This window comes from Vanacampus margaritifer, chromosome 15, assembly GCF_051991255.1.
Source record: "Vanacampus margaritifer isolate UIUO_Vmar chromosome 15, RoL_Vmar_1.0, whole genome shotgun sequence".
Taxonomy (NCBI): domain Eukaryota; kingdom Metazoa; phylum Chordata; class Actinopteri; order Syngnathiformes; family Syngnathidae; genus Vanacampus; species Vanacampus margaritifer.
The window spans coordinates 19,325,780-19,339,587 of NC_135446.1; the positions used below are offsets into that span (position 1 = coordinate 19,325,780).

Below are 13,808 nucleotides of genomic sequence, written 5' to 3' on the forward strand. Positions count from 1 at the left end.
TGGATGAATCATCTTAAACTATAAAGTTCATCTCAACTAATTTAAAACTCTTAAGACGTGTTTCAAGAATAATGCGTGGAAATGCTCGGTGCACTAATGTTGTATTTTATTCTGAAGAAAAAACTCGGAAGTGTGTCGTGTCTGTCCGATGTGCTTGGTGAATGGTGACTCCTCCTCCAGCAGGCATTTCAACTGCTGCCGCTGCAACGAATGGAGCGGAGCACCAGTGGGTGTGAGAGGCACCACCCAGGCATTTCGAACCCGTCAATTTAGCACCCATCTCGGATACGACCTGCCCAGCACCTCGGCGGTAGTACGAACGACCTTCTTTTTGGGTGGAAAGGTCCACTTTCAGCTTCGGAAGACATCGACTGTGCGACTCCCCCTCCTCCCCTTTTTTCTTCTTTTTTTCCTTTTTTTTTTAAGGGCGTGTGTTAGTTGGCAGGGGGAGAACATTTTAACCATTTCATGTGGGTTTAGTGAAGACATTTTAGTCGGTCGAGGATGGGCTGCACGCTGAGCACCGAGGACAAGGCGGCGGTGGAGCGGAGCAAAATGATCGACAGGAACCTGAGGGACGACGGCGAGAAAGCGGCGCGGGAGGTCAAGCTGCTGCTGCTGGGTAAGAGGCGAGGCGGCTTGGGGTGGAGTGGGGTGGGGGGGCTCGCTAGCCACAGGGCGGAGGGTGAGTTGTGGTCGACGCCCAGCCTTCATGTCGGTCCGCGGCGAGTGCCTTTTTCCGGTTACTTTTGTGCTGTGTCACCGCCTACTTCCACGACTTAACTTTGGTCCGTGAACGCAACGTTTCGCAGTATTTCGAGTAAAAAAAAAAAAAAAAAAACTATTCTCAAAAGATTTTCCACGTCATTATTTGTTTTTTAAATATCAATTCAACATTAGTCGACGTTAATTGAATATTAATGACCTAAAACAAGAGATTTGTGGTCTTATACATTCACAAATGTCAGAATACTTTGCCAACACGTCCAACCAAATCTGCCATTAAAAAAAACGCTCCAAAACCAAAGAATTAATATCTATGATAATAATAGCTTCCTTCCCTTAACAAGGCTATCCTCGTGTCAACTTCACGCCAAGACAATTCTCGGAAATTGCATTCCTTTAAAAGTCACATGACCACATAGTGGCATGATTAAATACCACGATGTCCTCCTTTCATGATTTTTTTTTATGACGTCCTTATGATGAAGATAAAAAATAAAAACAAAATGTTTTTACACACAGTGACAAGCAACACTGTTATTCTTGTAAACACAGACCTGAGGTGAGGAACTTTTCCATGCTTAGGCAAATGTTGACATACACACATGCAGTATGTGGGTTACCAGGACATCATTGAACCCAAGATCAATGACAAGAATTAACACCTGACTCCTGAGTGCTAATTATTTAATTTTACAGCAATAGGCGTACATATTTTAGCGCATTCCTCAGTTGCAGAGGGGGGCCAGATGCAACATGCCCGGTGGCGTGTCACGTCAAGTTTGTGGCAAAAGCAGGTGAAGGTTTTCATCATGTCACATGGGATTCTTTGTTCTGTTTGCTGGGAATTTGCACTACAGCTGTTTTAGTTACAATAGCTGGAGCGGCAAGCTGCCAGGTTGTGGATTCCGTCCAACGCGTAACCAGGTAACACTGGCGGGCCTGTTCGGGTTACTGCATGTGTGAGGCGAGGCCGGGAGAAAGCCAAAAAAACGTAAGCAGAGAAGTAAAGCATTAAAAATGTAAAAAGCTCCGTGGAAACCATACAGTTTGGTGCTCTATTCCATGTACTTCGCCGCCATTTTCTTCGCTAAATTAGCTGTAAAGCATCCGATTGGTACGTCATTTAAAGCATTTTCTGTCCAAAACTTCAAATTTAAACTACAGTAGTCAATAATTGGCATTTGGAAATAACATTTCTCCTATAATGAAATCTGAATCAGTACAGTTAGATTCCAATTTGGGTCTCAATTCCTTTTCCAAATTTGAACTCTGGTTCATACAGGCTGTGATTAATAATACAGCAGTACTTGGTCGTGACCAGCGGAGGTGCTGTTTGTTCGTTCGGAATGGGTATGCAGTCAAAAATGATGAATGTAGGTAAAATGTGTAATTTTATCAAAACACTTTTAGAATATTAAGAGAAATGTAATTTTACGGAAAATTTTGAATCAAAAAAGTCATTATTTGTATTGGTTGTGTTGCACCATATGGGTGTCACAATTTTCAAAAACTACCCCCTCGTCTCCACTTTTTCAACACTCCAATAGGGTCGCAGCCTATGTCAAATTATTATTTTTTTTTTATACATGCTCATAGACTATTAATTAAACAGAAATTGAACAAAAATAAAAACAGAAAAAATATGTAGTTTTGATATAGAAAAACACAATTTTATGAAAGCAGAGTTCAATATAAAAAAAAAACCATTGCAATAAACTGAATGACAATAAAATTGGAATATTAAAACAAATCAGACTTTTGGGGAAAAATTGCATGATTTTACAAAAAAAAGTTGGGCTATTTGCAAGAAAAAAATTTTTTTTTTAATTATGCAGAAATATATTAAGAAAATGCTATTACATGAAAGCAAAGGCAGAATATCAGTGCATCATTAACAATAGTAATACTAAAGCAAATTGGTGGCATGAATTATTAACATGTCACACAACAACACAACCACATTTTGTTTGTTTTTGAGATGAGTTGTTGAAATGGCAATTTCCTGCTCCTCTTTGTTTGCGTACCACAAGCTGCGTGCGAGATGTCAAATCCTGTTTGCTGGACTCCAAGCAACACAGCAAACGCCTTTGGTTTATTTGCTCCAAACAAATTGCACCTTAAATCCTCCCCCCGTCACCTGACCCGCTTTGCACCGCCTCAGACCCCGTGGCTGAATCTCCCGTTGCGGTTTGACGCCATCGTGTCGTTTTTTTTTTTTTTTTTTTTTTGCTCCACGCGAGGCTTGCTGAAACCCTCGCCGGCGAAGGCGAGCCGGCCAGGCAGGCCTGATGAATTATTGAAGGTGTAATAAAGCTGTGGCGTGCGTCGCTCTTCCGCAGGTGCCGGCGAGTCGGGCAAGAGCACCATCGTCAAGCAGATGAAGTGAGTCCATTTCGCACCAGCGCACAAATTTTATATACTGCATGATACATATTTCAAAATAGAGATGTGGAACTGACTTTTGGGGGGAAGATCGAGCTGTGTTTTTAGTTTGCTGTGGTGTTGAACTCACGCTGAGAGCTTTGAAATAGATGAATAGACATAAAGTGCGAAAATAACTTAGATCATATAAATAAATATGAATGTTTGATTAAAATGTAAATGTCGTAATAAAAACATTGGGTACCTAGTTAAATGTAAAAAAAAAAAAAAAAGTATATAGAGGAATATATATTTACATTTTTATTTGTCAATTTAATAAAGTAAAATTTTCTAATGTTCAAATATCTGAATATTTTGTAGATATAAAATAATTTTTAATAAATAAAGACAAATAAAAAATACCAATAATCTCAATAGAAAGTCCATGCATGCTCTATATAAATATCCATTTTAAATATATACAAACAAACATTTAAAAACAGTATGATGTAAATGTACACGTAAAACGAATAAAATCTGTTAAATATATGCTGCATAAGAAAATAAGATTTAAGTATCCAGATCAATGTGTAGCGAATATGAATAGCTTTTGAGTGCCCGATGAATGACATCTTATATTACAGTAATTCCTGGACTATAAGCCGCTACTTTTTTCACTTGCATTCGACCCTGCGGCCAATACAAAGATCACATTAGATCACAAGTAAAGGAAGCGCAAGAGCATCAAGCAGAGCAAAACAGAACCCAAGTGAAGCCAAATACAGTCGGAGAGACGGGACGAGAGCGAGACAATTTGCACCCTCATTATGGAAAAGAAAGTGGCGGGAACCCGGTGCGCTAACATTAAAACACCTGTGGCTTACAGCCAGGTGGAATTTTATGTGCAACAAACTCAAGTATTGCCCCAAATTTAGCTAGCGCGCCTTATAGTCAGGTGCGCCTTGTAGTCCAGAAATTACTGTAATAAGAATATTTAAATATCTACAAAGAATATAATTGGATAAAGAATGAATCAAAACCATGAATAACAAAGTGAATGAAGCCTATTTAAATAAAAATATATATTTTGGTCCCAACTTTTAATTTTTTTTTATATATATATCATTTATTTCACACTTGTCTAGTTCAAGGGCCACTCTGATTTATTCAAATATTTTTGTAATCAAAATCCTTCCGCTTGCCGGCCAGGATCATCCACGAGGCGGGCTACTCGGAGGAGGAGTGCAAGCAGTACAAGGCGGTGGTCTACAGCAACACCATCCAGTCCATCATCGCCATCATCAGAGCCATGGGTCGCCTCAAGATCGACTTTGGCGACGCCGCCAGAGCCGTGAGTCGCCGTTTCCCCATCAGACAAATACGTTATTGCGCCAGTAGGATTTGCTCAGTCTGTCAGTGGAGCAGCTTGAGTGACAGGCTGCTCTTTGCTGGATGCCGGATGACGTGCAATGGATGCCGCCGGTTGTCCACGATAGACGCACAAGCTGCTTTAGCATCCAAACTCTGCCATTTCCCACCCACGGCCAGGATGACGCGCGACAGCTCTTCGTGCTGGCGGGATCCGCCGAGGAGGGCTTCATGACCGCAGAGTTGGCCGGCGTCATCAAGCGGCTGTGGCGGGACGGCGGCGTCCAGGCCTGCTTCGGACGCTCGCGCGAGTACCAGCTCAACGACTCGGCCGCATAGTGAGTCGCAGTCCTTGTACCCACTAAGAAATACATTTTTTATTGCGTTCAACAAATGTTATACCAAAATGGTAAAAAAAAAAAATATGTTCCCCAAGTTGGACATTTCAAGATACATTTAAGAAAATACATGCAGAATATAACAGGTAAATAAATAAATAAATTTATTTAAATAAATGAAAATGACATAAGAATATAATAATTTTGTTTTTATACTAATAAAGTCAATTATTATGAGGAAAGTAGTTTACCGCCACCAGCGTGAATGTGAATGAATAATATATCCATTGTGAAGCGTCCAGAAAAGTGTAATAGAAATCTCATGCATTATTTTTTTTTAACAGAAATACGATCTTAACTCATTCAAACCCAATGACGTATTTATACGTTTTTAATATTTTGACCTTCACTCTCCCAATTTTTTTTATGCGTTTTTTTTTTTTTACAGAAGGCTATGACAGCTTCTGACATTGCTTAAAGCAATGGTAGTCATCGCCAAAAAAAACGTCCAGCAGAGTATAAGAGATCAGCCAGGCAATAATCTTAAGAATCAATCTTTTTTTAACTTTGTTTTCACCAGGAATGTGAATATTGATGAAACTTAGCAATATTCTAATGGTAATTGCTGCAAAATGCAAACGGTTACAAATATACTTCTTTTTCCTAATGAAAGAAGAGACTCTAATCTAGTAAAACAGGCAAGGAGCAAAGGGGGTTGCTTCAGCGAAAATGGCTGGGAGTGAATTCATGTAAAAAATGTAATCAAAAGTCAAAGAACTATGATAAATAACTCGTGAATATAAATTCAATAGAAAGTCAGAAATGTAATTTGACGGTTTTCTAAATATTTTGACATTTTCAGCGTATAACAACTTTTTTGTTTTTTATCATTACAATTTTACAAAAATAAAATGGAATATTACAATAAACACAAATTTTTCCATCCAAAATTTGAAAAAACAAAACGTAATGTAACAACAATAAAATTAAAATACTACAATAAAAAACGTATTATTTTTAAGGTTTAAAGTCTGAATGCTGAGAAAATCTCTTAATTTTTATGAAAATAAAGTAGAGTATTTCATAATAGTCGGAATTCATAGGGAAAATGCCACCATTTAAGCAAAATATTCGGAATCTTGCTCATATGCTGTAAATTTATGAAAAGACAAATATGCAAATTACAATAAAATAGTAAATACATACATATTGTCCTATGTTTGTGGACTAAAATATTTTAAAACAACTTTTTTTTTATTTCCTCATTTAAATCGACCTAGAAAAAGATTCAGCTCATCATAACTGCAAACAATATGGCAAGTGAGATCTCAATGGCATGGACAACAAGTCTTTAACTAGCAGATGCTAACATTATTAGCGGTGGCTAATAACTGCGGCCACTTTGGGACAAGCGAAAGGCACGGCAACATTAAGAGCCTTACCTCCGTGCGTGGCCGACTGCCTTCAGGCGACGTTCCGGCTGTTGCGCAAGCGCCTTCCACTTACTTGAATGTTGTGCCAGAGCATTTTTCCAACAAAGCGCAGCTTGTGTGCGCCCCCCCCCCCCCCCCCCCCCCACACACACACACACACACTGTTGTGCAATCAACATTGACGTCATCAGTCAGACTCGTTTGTTTGTTTTTGCCATGACATAAAGCAAATACCATGAAGTTGTCACTAAAGTAGAACTAAAAATAGAATATAAATAAATGAGGATGTTGTGTTATTAAGTATTTAAAAAACAAAATATATTTTTAAACAAAAACTAGGGATGTTTGAGACCAGTTTGTTTCAGACCAATGTCGGTACGATACCCAACTCTTGAGTAGTCACTGATACCGCTGAGTACCGATACCACTTGTACTTTCAAAAGAACATTGAGAGAGAATTTTAGAGCAATTTTAAAATTGCATGAGATTAACTGCCAAATTTCTATTCCATCTAATTTCTAGTTCCTGATTGTATCGGCGGAAGTACGATACCTTCAAATAAGGCTGATATCGCCCATCCCTAAAAATATATTGTAAATATTTTTACGATGGATACTATTTTTAATTCACAAAAAATAAAAGCTGTACAATATATATATTTTTTGTGGTATCAAGCAATAAAAAAAAAAAGCAAAATATTTATGTGCGTTCACACAAAAACAAAAAAATGGAATGTATTGTTGTGGTGGTATCAAAAAAATAAAATATATAATTTGCAAAATAAAAGATTAAATACTTTTGTTTTGGCAGTAGCACAAAAAACACCAAATTAAGCATCTTAAATTTAAAAAAAAATGTTTTTGTGATGCCACCACAAAAGGGTACCAAATCAAAGAAATTAATGAAATAAATTATAACGTGCACAAATATTTATGTATTATATAAGCATTTTTTTTCTATAGTTGAATTTTATTGTAAAGAGATAAAGAAAACATTTACTATAAATTCTACAAATGTGCATTTTTTATAAAAGGGTACCAAATAATTAAAATAAAATATTAAACAAGAATAAATACATTTTATTAAATAAAATAGACGTAAATACAAATATTTTTGTGGATAGATATTTGTTGTGTTTTTTAAAAATGTATTTTATCCTTAAAAGGGAAGTCAAGTCAAAAATATTCTTTACACTATACTAATCTAAACAAGGCATTTTGGTTAATATTGCGTTTGTGGAATGTGAAATGTTCAGCAAAATCCAGCCGTTTTTTGTCCATCTCAGGGGGCGGCCATTTTGCCACCTGCTGTCAACTAAAAATGACATCACGGCTGCGCAGGGCTCAGGTAACGACCATTTACGGTTCGGCTGTTTTCTGAGTTTTGGTTGTGTGGCGTTCGCAATCGGAGTCCTTTGGCACTGTGATGTCATTTTCAGTCGCCCGGAAGTGGCAAAATGGACGCCTATTGGGATGCATAAAAACGGGTGGATTTTGCGCAACATTGTGTCTCGATTAGTTGGGGTGGACTTGACTTTGCCTTTAATACGGCATTGATTAGTGATGACGCGTTGGAAGGCGCGTGAGACTCAATGCCGCAGCGTCCCAACAGCTACCTGAACGACCTGGACCGGATCTCGCAGGGCACGTACATCCCCACGCAGCAGGACGTGCTGCGGACCCGCGTCAAGACCACCGGCATCGTGGAGACGCACTTCACCTTCAAAGATCTCCACTTCAAGTGAGGAGAGCGCCGCCATTATCTTCTTCCTGTTTGTGACTCATTGGCTCCTTTTGTGTTTGCATGTCGACACACTTTAATCAGTTTGCCGTGACTCATTTGTGGTCTGCTCGTGGACGGAGACGGGAAGTGGTTGGCCCGTGATGTCACTGCAGTTGCCCAAAATTTAATTATTTTTTTAAATGCGTAAAATGCACCATGAAAATCCTCCATTTAATTTTATTCAACTTGATTTTTTTTAAAAATATTTTTAATAAGTACTTTAATATTATAAATAATTTATTATTGATTTTATTTTTAATCTCGATGTAGAAAATGTCCAACACATAATTATGTAAGACTTGACGAAAGTTGACTGAACATGTATTTTTCCACAATGGTATTTTGTTGAATTTATTTTTGTTTATTATTCTTAGTTTTTTTTTAATATTATTTATTTTGTTTGTAATTTTTGTTCCAACGAAAACGGTGGGAAATAAATGAAATACAATTATTTAAAAGTTATTGTTAATTAAATATTTTTCATATTAATTGTTTAATAAAAAATAAAACTATTATTAACCTCAAGGATACTTTTTCTTTTTTTTCTTTTTTTACACACTAAATAAATTTCTATTTCTACATAAATATGGCATATTTTGTTTTATTTATTTTGTTTGTAATTTTTGTTCCAACGAAAAAGGTGGGAAATAAATGAAATACAAATATTTAAAAGTTATTGTTAATTAAATATTTTTCATATTAATTGTTTAATAAAAAATAAAACTATTATTAACCTCAAGGATACTTTTTCTTTTTTTTTCTTTTTTTACACACTAAATAAATTTCTATTTCTACATAAATATGGCATATTTTGTTTTATTTATTTTGTTTGTAATTTTTGTTCCAACGAAAAAGGTGGGAAATAAATGAAATACAAATATTTAAAAGTTATTGTTAATTAAATATGTGTGTGTATATATATATGTATGTATGTATATATATATATATATATATACTGTATATATATATATATATTAGTATAAGAATGTCTGACAGATTTTTGTAATACAAGCTTAAAAAATATATATATTAATGTCCAAGGACATACGTCTTATTTTGAAATAAGTTATATAATATATTTAAATTCAGTTTTTAGTAGTAATTTCTTTGGCTTTTTTCATGGGTGTGGGAGTTCAGGATCTGTAATAAAATATCAATATTAAAATAGCCCAATGAATTATGCAGTATCCTATGAGCATTATATTTACTTTGTATTTTTTTAAATTTGTTTTTAGATTTTTTTTAAAATATTTTTTACTGTTTTCTCAAATGTCTTGAAAGATTTTGTTTCCTAATAATGCATTGCGTTATTAACGAGTGTCTAACCTCCCCTCACGAATGTTGTCTTCGCTTCCAGAATGTTCGATGTCGGCGGCCAGCGGTCCGAGCGCAAAAAGTGGATCCACTGCTTCGAGGGCGTGACGGCCATCATCTTCTGCGTGGCCCTCAGCGACTACGACCTGGTGCTGGCCGAGGACGAGGAGATGGTATGTGGTTCGGACCCTCGGCCGCTCGCACAAGAAATAAAAAGTGTGGGGGGAAAAAATTTTTTGGACATCTTCCCTCAGAACCGAATGCACGAGAGCATGAAGCTCTTCGACAGCATCTGCAACAACAAGTGGTTCACGGACACGTCCATCATCCTCTTCCTCAACAAGAAGGACCTGTTTGAGGAGAAGATCAAGAAGAGTCCGCTCACCATCTGCTATCCGGAGTATGCAGGTTCGAATCCACTCATTAGTTGAGGGAAACCGCAAATGGATCCTGGCAAATTCTGTAACGGCGTGCCCAAAGTCCTCTTCAGATGTTATGAACATAAGTCATATCTTTAGCAAAAAAGAATTCTAATGTTATGAGAAAGTCAAGATAAAAGTCCAAATCTTTTACAAACACATGTTTTGTGGGATAAAGTTGAAAGGCAACATAGTTATTTTTTACTAGCATTTTGTGAAAATAAAATTGGATGATTCCGATAAAAATGTCCTAATCTAATATAATTGAAGTCAGTAATACAAAACAATATGTAATTTACGGAAGGAAAACATTCAGAATATCACAATAATAAAGACAAAATGAGAATATTATAAAATGAATGTCGTAATTTATCACAAGAACATTTTTGAATTTAACAAAACTTACATTAAATTAAGATAATGGGAATATTTTGAGAAAAATTGGATGGATGGGATTCAATGAAACAGACTTGTGAGAAAATTAGAATTTTACAAAAGTAAAAAGACGCCATACATTTGCAGTTTCACAAAAAAAATTGGTTAATTTAATGAAAATAAAATCTGAATATTAATAAAAGCCTTGTAATTTTATGGCAAAAAAAATAAAGCATATTCCAAGGAAAACATTCAACAAAAAAAGTCAAAATAGTCTGAGAAAAATGTATTAATTTAAAATATGAATTTAAAATTAACAACCACTGTGCTAGTCATTCTTTAGCCCAAAAAATGATATTATAATAGTTGCATTTTGTTTGAATATTAACGGCAAAGAGGATTGCTTCCTGCTTCCTTGCGCGGCAGGCTCCAACACGTACGAGGAGGCGGCGGCGTACATCCAGTGTCAGTTCGAGGACCTGAACAAACGCAAGGACACCAAGGAGATCTACACGCATTTCACCTGCGCCACTGACACCAAAAACGTGCAGTTTGTCTTCGACGCCGTCACCGACGTCATCATCAAGAACAACCTGAAAGACTGCGGCCTCTTCTGAGGGCCGTCGGCCGCCAGCGTCACATTTTTCTTCTGGGTGAGCTACGCCGACAATGACGTGACAACAATTGAACGGCAAGATACAATGGCGACTCGGAGACAAATTACCCAAGAGACGACACTGAGATGGATTTCGGTTAGGGAATAACAGTTTGCGGATTTACTTTTTACTGAGAAAAATTTACATCGATTTGAAATTTGGGGTCGCCCCCAAGGGTCAAATCTGTTTTTTGTTTTTTTTTTAATGTTCTTTGTTTCTGTTTTCCCAATTTTTATATTTTTCTTCTTTTTTGTCAGCACAGTTTTGTACTCGGTAAATTATTACTTATTTTCTTTTAAATTTAATGACCACTAATATTTTGACACAATTTTTATTACATTTTGTATAGATTTTATTCTTGTAAATTTTAATTTTTATATTCTATTTGTTTTTTATTATTAATATTTTTCTTCATATGATTTTATTCTTGTAAAAACTTTTTGTAGTTATGTTTTCTTTCTTCGCTATTGAATGAATGTTGTAGTTTTACATTTTAATTTTTACAAATTGCAACTGTAATGACGCAATTTTTTCCCATAAAATGTCAAAGTAATACTCTTTGAATTCCCCCCCCCCCCATTTTACAGTTTAATTTCCTAGTAAAATAATTTTTGCATAATGATCCAACAGCTTTGTCATATAATAAAAATATAAATTATATTAATATTTTATTAATTATTTATTTTTACAACCCCCCCCCCCCCCCTCATTTTAATCGTTTTAATTCTATGTTTGTTTGTTGTCCTCAGGTTGCATGTTGGTGGAGGAACACCAACGGAGCAGGGCGACGGCGTTCCCTGATTCCCCCCACCCCAGCAAACCCCCCCTCCCCCGCGCTGTACAGTAATGCCACTTTCAACAGCTTTATTTATGTTTTTGTCTCGGGACATTTTGTGTCGGATGTTTGTTGAATCGTCAAAATGGCAGACTTTGACTTTTTTCCCCTTTTTTTTTTTTTTTTTTTTTACTTTTTGGAGAAAAATACAGTCAATGAACTTTTTTTTGCTGGAAAATGGTGGTCGACGTGTAGCCCCCCCCCACACACACACACATTCCCCCACCTTCAACATTGTTACATTCAGATTCAGGGGTTCTGTTTTTTAAACGCTGTAAAAAAAAAAAATCCATCCCCGTTAGGGCGTGGCACATTTTCTTGTACATTTGACTGTTTTTTGCGAGGAATGGGAGCGCGCAGCCATTTTGGTTTCTTTCCCTCGGAAACGGGCGAGCACATAAAATGGCGGAGTTTCTGCCACAGTAGCTCGGCATTTCCCCTGCGAGGAGGGATATTGTACATCACTGAACCTTTCTAGACTCATCTCCCTTATTTTGATAATAAAAAAAAAAACTGGAAAACAGTTTACAGGCAATCTGGTTTCTTTCAACTCACGGCAACTTATCTTCATCATCTTGCTTCATGACGTGAACGTTTTTTTTTTTTTTTTGAAAGGCTGTTTGATTCAAGATGGCCCTGATTGCTGAGATCGTCCATTTCCGAGCAATGCTAATGCGTGAGTAAATGGAAATGTTGACACCTGAGACTTCTGCTTCCAGTTAAGTCTCAAAGAGGACTTCCCGGATGTGGATTTCAGGTAAATCATGCATACTCGCGGCCTCCATTTTGTGTAAACAAGTACAACAATGGCGCCTTTATTTTCATGCTGTTGCGGCTTTCTGCTGACTGTCTCCTCTCGGGTCATCACATTCTCCGGGGCCCAGATAAAAAAAAAAATAAATCTTATCAGCACGAGCAGGAGCCCTGTGGGACGCCAGGCTCACATTCTTCCCAAGGGCACAGACGCCACGAGTCGGGTTTGCAGGCAGGAGGTCTGGACTCTTTTAGAAGACATCTGCTGTTATCACCTAAGTGCCTTCTATTTTCAATTCAACATCCAAAGCAGTTGGCTTGAGAGATATGACCTTGAACCTGCTCACAGCTTGGACCCGGGGCCAGCTCGCGAATTAGACCACCTAACCTGACATGACTTAAGACTTTGACCCTGACCCAGTGACTTGCAAGGAAACAATTAACCTGGGGCCCACTTGAGCCACGTGACGTTGCTCCCTGTTTGGGATTTGAATTGCATAATCAGTTCATCTTGAAACCAAAAAAACAGTTTATCTGGGACTTCTTCAAATTTTAAAACCACATGAACTCGTCCCAGCTTGTGCCTTGGACCATAAAACCTGGGAACGGCTTTAGTCTTGTACCCAAAAATCTTGTGATCTACCAGAGTCTTGAATGGTAATACCTGGGATCTGCTTGAGTCGTGAACCTGAAGATCTAAGATCTATTAGAGGCCTGGACCACCTGCTTGAGCCTTAAGATTATATTACTGAATCTTGGACCATAAAACTTGAGTATTGGATCCTAAGACCTTTGAACTATTACGGTCTTGACTATGAGATCTGATAGCTGCCTTGAGACTTATACCACAGGGGACTTGTTTGAATCTTGGATTGCAAGACATGGGGCATGTCTGAGACAGGGCTGGTCTGGCAAAAAAATAAATAAATAAATCGACCCTGGCAGTTTTGATTAATGGACTGGTCCTTCTAAATTGTGGGCCAATCATAATAATAAAATAATTAAAAAGCACTACATTAGCCCTAAAAGAGGCCGGCCCACCGGGCATCCGCCTTGTGTGCCAGATGGCCAGTCCAGCCCTGATGAGACCACATTAACTATTGTCTGCTTGAGCCTTGCACAAAAAAAATAGACCAAAAAGACTTGAACTGACAAAAACAAAACACAACCAAAAAATAGAGTGTGGTGTGATGACGTGCTATCACATGATAAAAAAAAAAAGCGTCAGGCGGCCTTTTGTCTTTTTTTTTTTTTTCCCGTCTTGCGCTCAAATTCCCACTTTCATCCACCCTGCACACACACACACACACTGGCTGTGATGTCATTGATTCTTAGCACCATGGCAACAGGGAGTCGAGAGCGGGGTGGGAGAAAGAGCGCGAGATGGCGACAGAGATATTCTCTCATAGCCGAGGGGATGAAGTGGTTAAAAATAGCTGCCAGTTCTT

At 37.4% G+C, this 13,808-nt stretch overlaps 1 protein-coding gene across 1 annotated transcript; it reads left to right on the top strand.

Annotated features, from left to right (window-relative positions):
* The first annotated feature begins 176 nt into the window (after positions 1-176).
* Positions 177-12,135, top strand: gnai1 (guanine nucleotide binding protein (G protein), alpha inhibiting activity polypeptide 1). Its single transcript, XM_077543493.1, has 9 exons — positions 177-622; positions 3,066-3,108; positions 4,297-4,438; positions 4,636-4,793; positions 7,838-7,966; positions 9,366-9,495; positions 9,577-9,730; positions 10,543-10,769; positions 11,522-12,135. Exons 1-8 carry the CDS (start codon positions 505-507, stop codon positions 10,731-10,733), a joined length of 1,065 nt encoding a protein of 354 aa, XP_077399619.1. The 5' UTR covers positions 177-504; the 3' UTR covers positions 10,734-10,769; positions 11,522-12,135.
* Positions 12,136-13,808: the final 1,673 nt, after the last annotated feature.

Coding starts and splice junctions, on each gene's coding strand:
- gnai1 (XM_077543493.1), top strand. CDS start 505: ATGGGCTGCACGCTGAGCACCGAGGACAAGGCGGCGGTGGAGCGGAGC. Junction 4,794..7,837: donor CTCAACGACTCGGCCGCATA/GTGAGTCGCAGT, acceptor GCGTCCCAACAG/CTACCTGAACGACCTGGACC. Junction 9,496..9,576: donor TGGCCGAGGACGAGGAGATG/GTATGTGGTTCG, acceptor ATCTTCCCTCAG/AACCGAATGCACGAGAGCAT.